Source organism: Mandrillus leucophaeus, unplaced genomic scaffold (assembly GCF_000951045.1).
Source record: "Mandrillus leucophaeus isolate KB7577 unplaced genomic scaffold, Mleu.le_1.0 Scaffold394, whole genome shotgun sequence".
Taxonomy (NCBI): domain Eukaryota; kingdom Metazoa; phylum Chordata; class Mammalia; order Primates; family Cercopithecidae; genus Mandrillus; species Mandrillus leucophaeus.
This window is the reverse complement of record NW_012104187.1, coordinates 154,272-167,927: the sequence shown is the minus strand read 5'-3', so window position 1 is coordinate 167,927 and position 13,656 is coordinate 154,272. Positions and strand designations below refer to the sequence as shown.

Sequence of the window (13,656 nt, the reverse complement as noted above, 5' to 3'; positions counted from 1 at the left end):
CCTCCCCCTCCTTCCACCTATCCCTCCCTCCGTCCCTCTGCTAACATCAGCACCACTGAATATAAAGACTGGGTCCTCTGTTAGCCAGGCACAATCGTCCCTTGGGTCAATGTGGAACATTCCCTGGAAAAACCTCCTTGTACCTGCCTCACACCATTGCGAAATGTTCCCAGCCACTGTTAAAGATGAGCGTCCCCTCTCCACCACCACCACATGAGAGGCAGGGGAGAGGCAGGGGAGGGGCAGGGGGGGGGCAGGGGAGGGGCTGGGGCTCTATACAAAATCAGAGGCTGAGACTGGCACTTGGCCCCGCACTTCCTCTGTGAGGCCCGGTGTTCAGCTCTCTGTGCTGCTGTCCTTGCTCCCGCAGCGAGCTGGAAGACTTTGTTGAAGACTTGAAGGACTCCAGGGCAGCCAGCCGATTGGTTACTCTGAAAGACGTGGAAGACGGGGCTTTCCTCCTGCGTCAAGTGGGAGAGGCTGTAGCTACCCTGAAAGGTAAGCTTTGTGCTGCGCCAGGGGAGGAGTCTGAACTATCTTTCCTGGGGTGTTTAAAAATCTGCCACGTAGAGAAGGATTCATTCATGTATGCAAGTATTTATTAAACACCTACATGTGCCGGGCATTGTTCTGGGCACTTGGGATATCCCAGAGCACAAACATCCCCCTCTTCCTGGTGCTGATATTATAGTGGGTGCTGTAAGATTTCACACTAAATGATTCCAGTAACACTTTCTATTTGCTAGGCTCTTACAGTGCACCAGGATGCATGTGCCAAACTCATTAAAAACACAAGGTGGGAGGATCACTTGAACCCAGGAGTTCAAGACCAGCCTGGGCAACATAGAGAGACCCCCGTTTCTACAAACAAAATAGCCACGTGTGGTGGTGCATGCCTGTGGTACCAGCTACTCAGGAGGCTGAGGTGGTAGGATCTCTTGAGCCTGCAAGGTCAAGGCTATGGTGAGCCATCATTGCACCACTGCACTCCAGCCTGGCAGCCTGGGTGGCAGAGTGAGACCTTGTCTCCAAAAAAAAAAAAAAAACCCCAAAAAATAAAATAAAATAAAAATCCTGTAACCAGGCATGGTGGGTCATGCCTGTAATCCTGGCACTTTGGGAGGCCAACACAGGAGAATCGCCTGAGGCCAGGAGTTCAAGACCAGCCTAGGAAACATAACAAAACCTCATCTCTTAAAAAAAAAAAGTTTTTTTTCTGGCCAGGTGTAGTGGCTTATGCCACTTTGGGAGGCCGAGGCGGGCAGATCACCTGAGGTCAGGAATTCGAAACCAGCCTAGCTAACATAGTGAAACCCCATCTCTACTAAAAATACAAAAATTAGTTGGGTGTGGTGGCGCAAACCTGTAGTCCCAGCTACTCAGGAGGCTGAGGCAGGAGAATTACTTGAACCCAAGAGGCAGAGGTTACAGTAAGCCAAGATCATGCTGCTGCACTCCAGCCTGGGTGACAGAGCGAGACTCCATCTCAAAAAAAAAAAAAAAAAAAAAAAAATTAATTAGCTGGGCATGGTGGTGTGCAGCACCTAAATTGTCTCAGCTCTACAGGAGGCTGAGGCAGGAGGATCGCTTGAGCCCAGGTGTTTGAGGCTCCAGTGAGCTCTGATCATGCCACTGCACTCCAGCCTGGGTGACAGAGAGAGACCCCATCAATCAGTCAAATTACAAAGTAATAATAATAACCCTAATGGTCTATTGGCTTTATCCCAAATACACAGACAGGAAACAGGCCTAGAGGAGCTTTACCCTTGCCCAAGGTGACTTTCTCCAATGCTCCTCTGTGCTCTTAACCCACTGCCACCTGAAGATGTGTGAGCCACCCTGTGGCTTGTGAACTCTGCAATTCTCTGTCCAGTATCGGAGTGCGGGATGAGGGTTGTCGTTCTGGCTTTTTCTCCTCCAATTCACCTGCTGGTTTGGCCTGCAGGAGAATTTCCAACCTTACAAAACAAGATGCGAGCCATCCTGCGCATAGAAGTGGAGGCCGTGCGGTTTCTGAAGGAGGAGCCACACAAGCTGGACAGTCTCCTGAAGCGTGTGCGCAGCATGACAGACATCCTGACCCTGCTGCGGAGGTGACCGGGCCCTTACCGTGCTGGGGGTGGCCTGCGGAGGGGTGTGCTGGGAAAGCGAGAGTGGAGGTTTGGGACTTCAGGCTTCCACCATGCTCCCAGGACATATCCAGTGTCCTGAGGAAAAGCCCCAAGTCCTTCTCACGCTTGAACTTTTATTGCAACATGGCTTGAGGTTCTAATTCTTCAACACAGGATTGTTAGGTGGAGCCCATCCTAGGGTTTAAAATTAATAGACACAGTAAACATTGTTTTAAAATCATCTGAAAGGCCAGCTGTGGTAGCCACTCAGGAAGTAGAGGCAGAAGGAGCCCTTGAGCCCAGGAGTATGAGGTTACAGTGAGCTATGACTGAGCCACTGCACTCCAGTCTGGGCAACAGAGAAAGACGCCATTTCTTTTAAAAAAAAAAAAAAAAAAAATCATTTGAAGGTGGGTTTTTTAAAATAATATTTTGAAGTTGAAAAATTGAAATAGTTTATTCGCCTCCTTCACTTCAGGGGCATAGATAAATTCAGTTCAAAGAAATGTAATAGAAGTAAACAAAGACTTTCTTAAGTGACTTCCTGAAGGAGTATCTGTGAGATTGTTGGTCCTGCCTAGAAAAGAGAAACAAAGCCTTTTGAGTGGCTTGGGCCAGGCTCCCTTACTAAAGGTAAACCTGCTCATCAAAGAGGTCACAGTGGAGTAAAGACCAAAAGAAATTCAGGACTTTCACTGAAAAGAAAATTTCAGGCCGGGCACGGTGGCTCAAGCCTGTAATCCCAGTACTTTGGGAGGCCGAGACGGGCGGAACTTGAGGTCAGGAGATCGAGACCATCCTGGCTAATATGGTGAAACCCAGTCTCTACTAAAAAAATACAAAAAAAAAAAAAAAAGAAAAAAAAAAACTAGCCAGGTGAGGTGGCAGGCGCCTATAGTCCCAGCTACTCGGGAGGCTAAGGCAGGAGAATGGTGTAATCCTGGGAGGCGGAGCTTGCAGTGAGCTAAGATCTGGCCACTGCACTCCAGCCTGGGCAACAGAGCGAGACTCCGTCTCAAAAAAAAAAGAAGAAAGAAAATTCCAATACTCCACACTCACTGAAAACACATATGCATGCAAAATTTATGTTGCCAAAAGCACCTTCACTGGCCAGGCACAGAGGCTCACGCCTGTAATCCCCGCACTTTGGGAGCCGAGGTGGGTGGATCACTTGAGGTCAGGAGTTCGAGACCCTCCTGGCCAACATAGTGAATTCCCGTAGGAATTATAGACAGTGGCTTGCCTGTAATCCCACCTACTTAGGAGGCTGAGGGAGGAGAATTACTTGAACTCAGGAGGTGGAGGCTACAGTGAGCCAAGGTTGTACCACCGCACTCCAACTCAGGAGACAGAGCATGAAGTCACCTTCATGGAGATGATTATTGAAAATGGGAATGATCACTGGTTGCAGTGGTGCGTGCTTGTAATCCCAGCTACTCAGGAGGCTGAGGCGGGAGATCCCTTGAGCCCAGGAGCTCAAGGCTGCAGTGAGCTATGATCACACCACTGCACTCCAGCCTGGGTGACAGAGCAAGACCCCATCTCTACAAAAAATTACTTTAAAAATGAGCCAGGAAGGATGGTGTGCACCTGTAGTCCCAGCTACTTAGGAGGCTGAGGCCGGAAGATCTCTTGAGCCTAAGAGTTTGAGGCTGCAGTGGGCTATGATTGAGTCACTGCACTCCAGCCTGGGCAACAGAGAGAGGCCCTGTCTCTTAAAAGAAAAGAAAAGAAAATGGAAGAGATGGTTAAGGCAGAATGATAGGGAAAGGAGAGAACAAATCCTCAGGGATCTTTAAGAATCTAAGGGATTGGGGTAAAAAAAAAAGTAAACAGCAAAAGAAAGAGCAGTGAGTAGCAGAAGAGTTATAGAATGCAATGGTTTTGTTCAAATGAAAAAAAGTAATATAATACAAAGGGGATGAGGGCCTAATTAAAAATTAGAGGTCAAGTACCATGTCTGACATTGTCTCACACATAACTTTACAATCTTAATGTTAGTCCTAACAACAGGCCCTGAGGAAGTCATTAGCATCACCATCGTCATCTCCATCTTCATCATTACATTTTATGCAAAAGTACCTGAGGCTTAAAGAGGCAAAGTTCTCAACGTTATATACAATATTAAATAACTGATATTCAAACACAGATCTGACACCAGACACCCTTTTCCACTATATCATGTGTGAGGTGGGGAGGGATATATAGCTTCAAATGACTCCAAACACCAAAGGAAGTTGAGGAGTAAACACGACTGTTAGATTTGGAGTCACTGTGTACCTTGTGGCAAGACTTGGCTGAATCCAGGTAGGGAAGCCAGTGAGCAACAGGCTGAGATACAGAAGAGCAAACAGAAGGAATTAGAGTGAGGGCTGCCCTCCCAAGATGCTTGGCAGTGAAAGCAGGAGGGAATAAGCAAACTTTTGGCTTAGAACTAAGCGTATTTGAGGGCTGCATAGGCCAGAATCGGGTGGTGGAGGAGTTAAGAGAGGCTGATGTTAGACTCATGGCTCATTTTCTTCTACCCACCCCCAAACAATGATGGAGTGGCAAGGGTCTGAGTACAACAGCACCAGCAGAAAGGGATATTTCCATACAGGTCCCTAAGCAGCTACTCTGAGCTTTGGGATGTGTGACTCTCACCTGGCTTTGGGATGACATAGCTTGCAAGTATGCCACCATGAGAAAGTGGCATGAGGGTTAATGCTGCTGTGCATGGTTTCTTCTAGACATGTCACTGACGGGCTCCTGAAAGGCACGGACGCAGCCCAAGCCGCACAGTACATGGCTATGGAAAAGGCCACGGCCGCAGAAGTCCTGAAGAGCCAGGAGGAGGCAGCCCACACCTCCAGCCAGCCCTTCCACAGCACAGGTGCCCCTGGCGATGCGAAGTCAGAAGTGGTGCCTTTGTCCGGCATGACGGTTCACCACGCACAGAGCTCCCCTGTGGCCATCCAGCCCTCGCAGCACTCCGTGGCCCTGCTGAACCCTGCTCAGAACTTGCCTCATGTGGCCAGCTCCCCCGCCGTCCCCCAGGAAGTAAGCCCCACCCTGCAGACATTGCAGGCTCCGCAGTCCCCACAGACACCCATGAATGGGTCTGCCATGCAGAGCTTGTTCATTGAAGAAATCCACAGTGTGAGTGCCAAGAACAGGGCAGTGTCTATCGAGGTAGAGTCCTATTTCCATTTCTCATAACCCCATAAAGGAGTCTGATACATGGGCCTTTCCCTCAAAGCATTTATAGGCCGGATGATGACATAATTGTGTATGGATCAGAGACAGAGTTTTGGAAGTGGAAGTGGGATTCAGTGGCCAGGTGAAGAGATAGGTCATCTGGTTTCAGAGAAGGATGAGACACCTAGCCTGTAGGAAGGTGAGGCAGTGGTGTGCTGGTAAATGTTTAACAACCAGCTCTCTGGTACTGGCTGTGGTGGGGGGTAGGCGGGGGGGCTACTCTGTGTGTGGCATTTGCCAATTTCCATGGTGTAAATATCGCAACCATGGCTGATTTCAAGTTACGACATGACACCACTGCTGCTGAAGTTGGGAAGAGATGTGACAATCAGCTATCTGGGCCAGGACAGCTTCAAGCACTCCATTGCGGTGAAGGCAGCCTGAGGAGGGTCTGCAACTCATGTAGACGATAAGTGGAACCTGGTTAGCAGGGGAGGGTGGTGAGGACAGTCTAGGATACTAACATGCTGGATCAAAGTCTGGGACCATGACTAAGCCTGTCTAAGTGGAACAAGAACGAGGACTAAGACTGGGGAAATGGGCTGGAAACTGACTTGAGAGCTTGAAAACCAGTCCGTGATGTTTGGAGTTTGTTTGGAAGGTGTCAGAGAAATGCTGCAGCTTGAATCCATGATTTTTTTTAAATGGCATCTTCTGGAAATTAATCTAGAAACAACATACAGAATTGATTGAGGTGGTGGGTCTAGAATTAAGACAGCTGGATGAGAAGTTACTGTAGTCATCTAAGAATGAACGGTAGAGCAGTCAGAATGAAAAGAGAAAACTAGGTCTTAAGATCAAATGACATGAGGCCATGTGTGGTGACTCATGCCTGTAATACCAGCACTTTGGGAGGCTGAGGCGGGTGGATCACTGGAACATGAGTTCAAGACTAGCCTGGGCAACATGGCAAAATCCCAACTCTACCAAAAAAAAATATACAAAAATTAGCTGGGCGTGGTGGCATGTGCCTGTAGCCCCAGCTACTCAGGGGGTTGAGGTGGGTGGATCACCTAGGTCCAGGGAGGTCAAGGCTTCAGCGAGCCAAGATCCCATCACTGCACTATAGCCTGGGTGACACAGCGAGACCCTGTTTTAAAAACCATGAGATCAAATGACATATTACATTTTGAAATATTCTTTTTATCAAGGGCTGGTATCAATGCTCCAATAACACATTTGGCTTTTCTACTTACCTTTTTCTTCTTGCCACGTAACTTTTCCTCCACTCATTTGCTTTATCCCCAGCAACCTTGTCCTAACCCTCCTGCCTCTGCTGAAAATCACCAGTGGAGAGCTCAGGTTGGGTATATCGAGACGACCTGGCAAAACTGCCACAGCCGCAGTCACAGCCTCCGGGCCTCTGAACACTAGGTGGTTTCTGTCTGTCCCAAGGGCCCTGGCTTGCCCCTAATCAGAGCCAGCTATTTAAAAAATGCATATCACAAGGGTACGGAAATGTGATTGACGGAGTGTGATTCTATTCCCAGTCCCTAGTAGGGCAGGGGAGGAAGAGACATTGGCAGACCCGTCACTTAAGATGTCTTGCCACTTTAAACATCTCAACATTTAAAGGATGTCAGTATGATGGCACTCTTATTTAACAAATCTCTATTGAGGACCCAGTGGGCATAGTGATCATTGTGATGTGTGTGTTTTACACTTTGACGGGAGATAGGAGTCATCTCTGAAAATGCCCTGATCCACAGGTATGGAGTCCTGGGTTTTTCTGCCAGATCTGCCACTGACAAATGGGGTGAGCATTATTCATTCAACAGAGATTACCGAGCCCGCTATGTGCCAGGCCCTCGTAGGCTCGGGGGAAAGCCAGTGAACAGAAGAGACAAAGTCTGTGCCCTCAAGAAACTTACCTACTTGTAGCAGGAGACAGAAAAAACGTATATGCCAGGTGGTAATCAATGCTAGGAAGAAAAAATAAAAGAGGGTTAGAATGGTGGAGGTGGTGGTTATTATTTATATGTAATGAAACTTGGGCAAATTCTTCGTTTCACTGGACCTCAAAGTTCCCATATGTTGATTCAATGATCTTTGCCAATTCTTAGGTTATGGGGTTCCACTAATCTTGGTGTGAATTTCCACCTGGCCCTCTTGGAATTATTAATGTGCTAGTTCAAAAATCGCAGGAAAATGTTCTTTTAAAAAGTGTACAGATGTTTTAAAACGCATTTTATGTATAACTCTCTGTTGTAGAACTTAAAGGAGCTTATGGGTCATCTAAATAATACCTCCTCCCCCATTTTATAAGACAACACGACCCAGAGAGCATATAGCAATTCCTTGATAGAAGTGGTTCTAAGACACAGGATTTTTGTTCTTAGTGTTGTGGGTTTTGATCGTTTGCTTGGACATCTCTTCTATAATGAAAACTCAATTTAAAAAAAATTTTAGGCTGGGCATGGCGGCTCATGCCTGTAATCCCAGCACTTTGGATTATAGACTCATGTCTCACTCAAGGCAGAAGGATTCCTTGAGTCTAATTGTTTAAGACCAGCCTGGGCAACATAACAGACCCCATCACTATTTTTAAAAAAAGAAAAAAAATTAGCCAGGTGTGGTGGCTCACATGTGTAATCCTAGTTACTCAGGAGGCTGAGGCAGGAGGATTGCTTAAGCCCAGATGTTGGAGGCTGCAGTGAGCTATAATGACGCCACTGCACCGCAGCTTGGATGACAGATTGAGACCCTGCCTCTAAAAAAATAAATCTTGGTAGTAGAAAAAATACTTTTAAAAGCATGTCATTTTAAGTTCAGGGGTAGAAGTGCAGGTTTGTTACATAAGTAAACATGTCATGCGGGTTCGTCGTGCAGATTATTTCATCACCCAGGTCTTAAGCCCAGTACCCATTAGTTATTTTTCCTGATCCTCTCCCTCCTCCCACCCTCCACCCTCTGAAAGGCCCCAGTGTGTGTTGTTCTCCTCTATGTGTCCATGTAACTTTCTTTACCTGCTATATTCCTCCAGAAAGCAGAAAAGAAATGGGAGGAAAAAAGGCAAAATCTGGACCACTATAACGGGAAAGAGTTTGAGAAGCTCCTAGAAGAAGCTCAAGCCAATATCATGAAGTCAATACCAAATCTGGAGATGCCGCCAGCTGCAGGCCCACTGCCAAGGGGAGATGCCCCAGTGGACAAGCTGGAACTTTCAGGTAAGGTCCGGTCCCACAGCAGGAACATATGGAGGTACATGGCCTTGGGTAAATATGGTACCATCCACAACAGGACATACTCATCAACAGAACCAATGTCTCAGTTCTTACAAATCTTATAAAATGTAAAACCTGGAAGAGCAAATCCTCTGGTGTTCCTTAGATCTTTAATAGTATCTCTTTTTTTCCTTTCTTTCTTTCTTTTTTTTTTTTTTTTTTGAAATGGGGTCTTGCTCTGCCACCCAGGCTGGAGTGTAGTGGTATGATCATAGCTCACTATAACGTCCAACTACTGGGCTCAAGCAATCCTCCCACCTCAGCCTCCCAAGAAGTAGCTAGGGCTATAGATGTGCACACCACTGCATGTGTCTAATTTTTTTTTTATTTTTTGAGAGACAGGTTTCTCACTGTGTTGCCTTGGCTGGTCTCGAACTTCTGGCCCCAAGCGATCCTCCTGCCTCAGCTTCCAGAGTAGCTAGAATTACAGGCTTGAGCCACACTTGATTTCACTACTACTGTTTTACCCTAGCCATAGAGAAGCTGAGTTCTGTGTTAGGATTCTAGAATAATGGCCAATAAAGGAAAATTTAAATTCCTAGTATTTGCGTTTTCTATGCATTTGTGATACTGCACCACACGAGCTGGGAAAATATTAGGCCTGTATTTAAGACCAGAGCTTTTTGTATGCTTACAGAAAGAAAATGGTAGCTTTTATGAGCTACCAGGGAATATTAGATCATAAGGCAAAATTGCATTTTTTAATCAAAATTATTAGAATATATATTTAACCAACTTAACTATGGAAGTTAAATGCCAACCTGTCAATAATAATATAACTTCTAGGAATCTCAACCTATTAAATATTCCATCATTTACAAACCATGCGTCTTATTCTGATCTTAAAATTATGGACCCAGATGTTATTTTACTTGCAGCCTAATGTCTCCTCAGTGTCACATTCCACAGTGCCTTATCCAGCAACTAAAATTAATTTGGAAAGGAATCCCCATCTTGACTTGCATGTCAAGAAACATTAAAGTGGATTCCATTTATAACCACTATAGAGTCATCCCTTGGTATCCACGGGAGATTGGTTCCAGGACTCCCATCGGATACCAAAATCTGAGGATGTTCCAGTTCCTGGTATAAAATGGCATGGTATTTGCATGTAACCTACTCACATCCTCCCATATACTTTGTGGGGCCAGCACACCTCAGCTGTGTGACTCCACTGCCTGCCTCCACGTACTTTCAATCATCCCTACGTTACTTATGATACCCAATACAATGTCTACACGTTACTTCATTTGTGTGGATTCAACATAGTACTTGGCGCAAGGCAAATTCAAGTTTTATTTTTTGGGATGTGGAGGGAATTTTTTTAATACATATTTTCCATCTGCAGCTGGTTGAATCCACAGATGTGGAACCCATGGATGCAAAGGACCACCTGCACCTGTCTCCTCCCCAGTTTTCATCCAGTTCATCCCCTAAAGCTCCACTCACTGCAGCCCTCCCCCTCCGTCTGTGCTAAGAGGCTTTTCTTATGCCTTTCCCCACCTGCCAGTTGTGTCAGGTCTGTCTAGGGTCCTGGGCGGGGCAGCTCTTCTCACACAAAGGTGACTTTCCTCCCACAGTTCCCATGGAGAATTTCTGATGGAGAAAATGCCCTAGGTCATCACACTTTTTTTTTTCCTTTTTCTTTTGAGACTGAGTCTCGCTCTGTCACCCAGGCTGGAGTTCAGTGGCATGATCTTGGCTCCCTGCAACCTCTGCCTTCTGGGTTCAAGCAATTCTCCTCCCTCAGCCTCCCAAATAGCTAGCATGACAGGCACCCACCAACACACCTAGCTAATTTTTGTATTTTTAGTAGAGACAGGGTTTCACCATGTTGGCCAGGCTGGTCTCGAACTCCTGACCTCAGGTGATCCACCCACCTCGGTCTCCCAAAGTGCTGGGATTACAGGCCTGAGCCACCGGTCAGCTCATCACGTTTTTATCTTGCCTAATTCTGCTCTCTCTGCTGCATTATTAATTTTGTCATAGAATCCTCTGATGTTTCATACAGGTCTCATAACTGTTCCTTCTCATGACTGAACAACAAAAACATATTACATTTTGTTCACTTACCTCATTTTGGCTCTTGATTCTATCCAATTTTTTAAATTTGCATAAATCACTTTTAAAATTACTCCCCAAGGTATTTTGACTTAGTTCAAATGTTCTTGTTTTTTCTTTTTCAATGCATCTCTGACTTGGTCTCAGAAACAGTCCAGTGATGGACAGGCTACCAGAAATGTGTGAAGGTAGCATCTGTGACCTGTAAACATTAGTTTCTGCCATTTTAATTTATTTGTCATGGAATTATCATTTTTAATGTATTTTTATTTATTAATGAGGCAAACTTCTAAGTGTAGAGTTTTAAATACCATTTGTATTTCCCCTTGTGTGAATTTTCTGACTATTTGGATAATGGAGGAATATGGATAATGATCGAAAATTGATAAAGGCCGGCATGGTGGCTCATGTCTGTAATCCCAGTGCTTTTGGAGGCCAACGCGGGAGGAATCACTTGAAGTCAGGACTTTAAGAGCAGCCTGGGCAACATAGTGAGACCCTATCTCTACAAAAATTTAAAAAGCAGCTGGGCGTGGTGGCGCACACCTGCAGTTCCAGCTACTCTGGGCTGACGCAGGAAGATTGCTGGAGCCCAGGAGTTTGAGGCTGAGGTGAGCCGTGATGGCACCACTACACTTCTGCCTAAGTGAAAGAACAATACCCCGTCTCAAAAATAAAACAAAAAAGGCTGGGTGCAGTGGCTCACACCTGTAATCCCAGCACTTTGGGAGGCTGAGGCACACAGATTGCTTAATCCCAGGAGTTCAAGACTAGCCTGTGCAACATGCAAAACCCTATCTCTACAAAAAAATAAATAAAGAAAAAAATAAAGAAAATTAGCCAGGTGTTGTGGTGCACACCTGTAATGCCAGCTACTAGGGAAGCTGAGGTGGGAGGATCACCTGAGCCCAGAAGGTCAAGACCTCAGTGAGCCTTGATCACACCACTGCATTCCAGAGTGGGTGACAGTGAGACCTTATCTAAAACATAAAAAAATTTAAAAAATTGTGTTTAATTAAAAAAATCAAATCTACTTCCTCTCCAACTTTGTTCTCATTTGCATCCCATTTTTTCTCTGGCCCTCCCTAGGCCAGATTCTACTGTGACATTGACCTTCAGCAGAAAACCCTCTTGCTGATGCTATTTTTTCAGACTGAGGGATGAAGGCTTTGGAGGCCAAGCAGGGGGCTATGGATTTGCCTTTGGGCTCCAATTTTTTTTTAATCTATCCAAGTACTACTCAGCTTTTTTACATAACAAGAATATTATTTAATAATATTAATAATAGGTAGTACTTTACAGAGCATTTACATTAAGCCAAGCTCAGTATGTAAGTCATTCAATCCTAATGACACCCCAAAGGAAAGTTTATTATAATACCCATTTAACAGATGAGAAAACTGAGACTGAGAGAGGTTTAGTAACTTGTGCAGGGTCTTTTTGGGATTTAAATCCAGTTGTTCTTTAGGGTCTATACACTTAATCCTTGCTCTATGGAGAGAACAGACAATTTTTAAATCAGATTGCATTGAGTTTGTAGCAATATACCAGACTTTCTGGATGTTTTCTTGCAAAAAGATTACTCTTGCAATGGTGCACTGTTTTCCAGAAGATTCTCCAAATTCAGAACAGGACTTGGAAAAGCTGGGGGGAAAGTCGCCCCCTCCTCCTCCCCCACCTCCTCGTCGAAGCTACCTGCCAGGATCGGGACTCACCACCACGAGGTCAGGCGATGTGGTCTACACCGGCAGAAAGGAGAACATCACCGCTAAGGTCTGATAGGCTAAGCCCTGGTAAACTGGCCTCTGGGTTCAGATGATACCCTTAGACAAGGTTCTGTCTGTTAGAACATAAAAAGTAGTGAGGCAGAGAATTAGTGACTCGACCACACAAGATCCCCAGGAAGCACCACAGGTGGGACAGTGGCAGCCAGTATGATTGGACTAGACCCAGTCCATGAGTGTCATCCTTATTTGACTTTTAGCTGCAACAATATGAAACGCAACTCACAAGCTATTTCGTATGTGGGCATCATAAAATTGAAAATGAGGGTAGGAGGGGGAAACAAAGATTATCTTCCAAAGGTAACTGAGGTGAGCTGACACTGTTGTGGGAGTCTATACAGAAAGATGTTCAATGAGCTTTAGATTCCACGTAACTAGTGAAGTGTTAGCTTTTATGTTAAATGTAAAACACAATTTCCAAAGAGATGGAGTATGGGGGGTCCTTTCATGAGGACTGTATTAGTCTGTTCTCAGGGTGCTGAAAAACACATGCCTGAGGCTGGGTAATTTACAAAGGAAAGAGGTTTAATAGACTCACAGTTACATGTGGCTGGGGAGGCCTCACGATTATGGCAGAAGATGAAGGAAGAGCAAAGGGACTTCTTACATGGCGGCAGGCAAGAAAGAGATTGTGCAGGGGAACTCCCATTTATAAAACCATCAGATCTCGTTGAGACTCACTCACCACCATGAGAACAGCACGGGAAAGACCTGCCCCCGTGATTCAATTACCTCCCACCTGATCCCTCCAGTGGCACATGGGAATTATGGGAGCTATGATTCAAGATGAGATATGGGTGGGGTCACAGCCAAACCATATCAAAGACACTGAATATTGAGGAGTTCCAATTATATTATCATTATTTAATCCATTCATCAAAATGACAACTTATGCAAACACAAACCCAAACTAAATGCAAAGGGATAAAATAACCTTTCAGCTATTTTCTCAGCTAAGATCTAGGAAGCCAGTGTTATAGGCAGTGAGGGACCATCTGTCCCTTTTTCGCTAGCACTTAGGAGATGTTAAGCCACTATCCATGGTTTCAATCTCCCACAGGCAAGCAGTGAAGATGCTGGACCGAGTCCACAGACCAGAGCCACAAAATGTCCAGCAGAGGAGCCTGCTTCAGCCTGGACCCCATCCCCACCCCCTGTCACTACCTCCTCCTCAAAGGATGAGGAGGAAGAAGAAGAAGAAGGAGAAAAAATAATGGCAGAACTCCAGGTATGTGGGTG

The 13,656-nt window shown here is 45.6% G+C and overlaps 1 protein-coding gene across 7 annotated transcripts in view; it reads left to right on the top strand.

Annotated features, from left to right (window-relative positions):
• Positions 1-13,656, top strand: part of KIAA1217 (KIAA1217 ortholog) — a 914,794-nt gene that overhangs the window by 881,979 nt on the left and 19,159 nt on the right. For 6 of the 7 annotated variants that reach the window (XM_011991313.1, XM_011991312.1, XM_011991310.1 and 3 more), the window contains 6 exons: positions 371-498; positions 1,946-2,093; positions 4,841-5,282; positions 8,332-8,515; positions 12,243-12,406; positions 13,478-13,645. In XM_011991313.1, coding sequence (XP_011846703.1) covers positions 371-498; positions 1,946-2,093; positions 4,841-5,282; positions 8,332-8,515; positions 12,243-12,406; positions 13,478-13,645 — 1,234 coding nt within the window. The remainder of the gene's footprint in view (positions 1-370; positions 499-1,945; positions 2,094-4,840; positions 5,283-8,331; positions 8,516-12,242; positions 12,407-13,477; positions 13,646-13,656) is intronic. The other variant, XM_011991311.1, reaches the window with a different exon arrangement.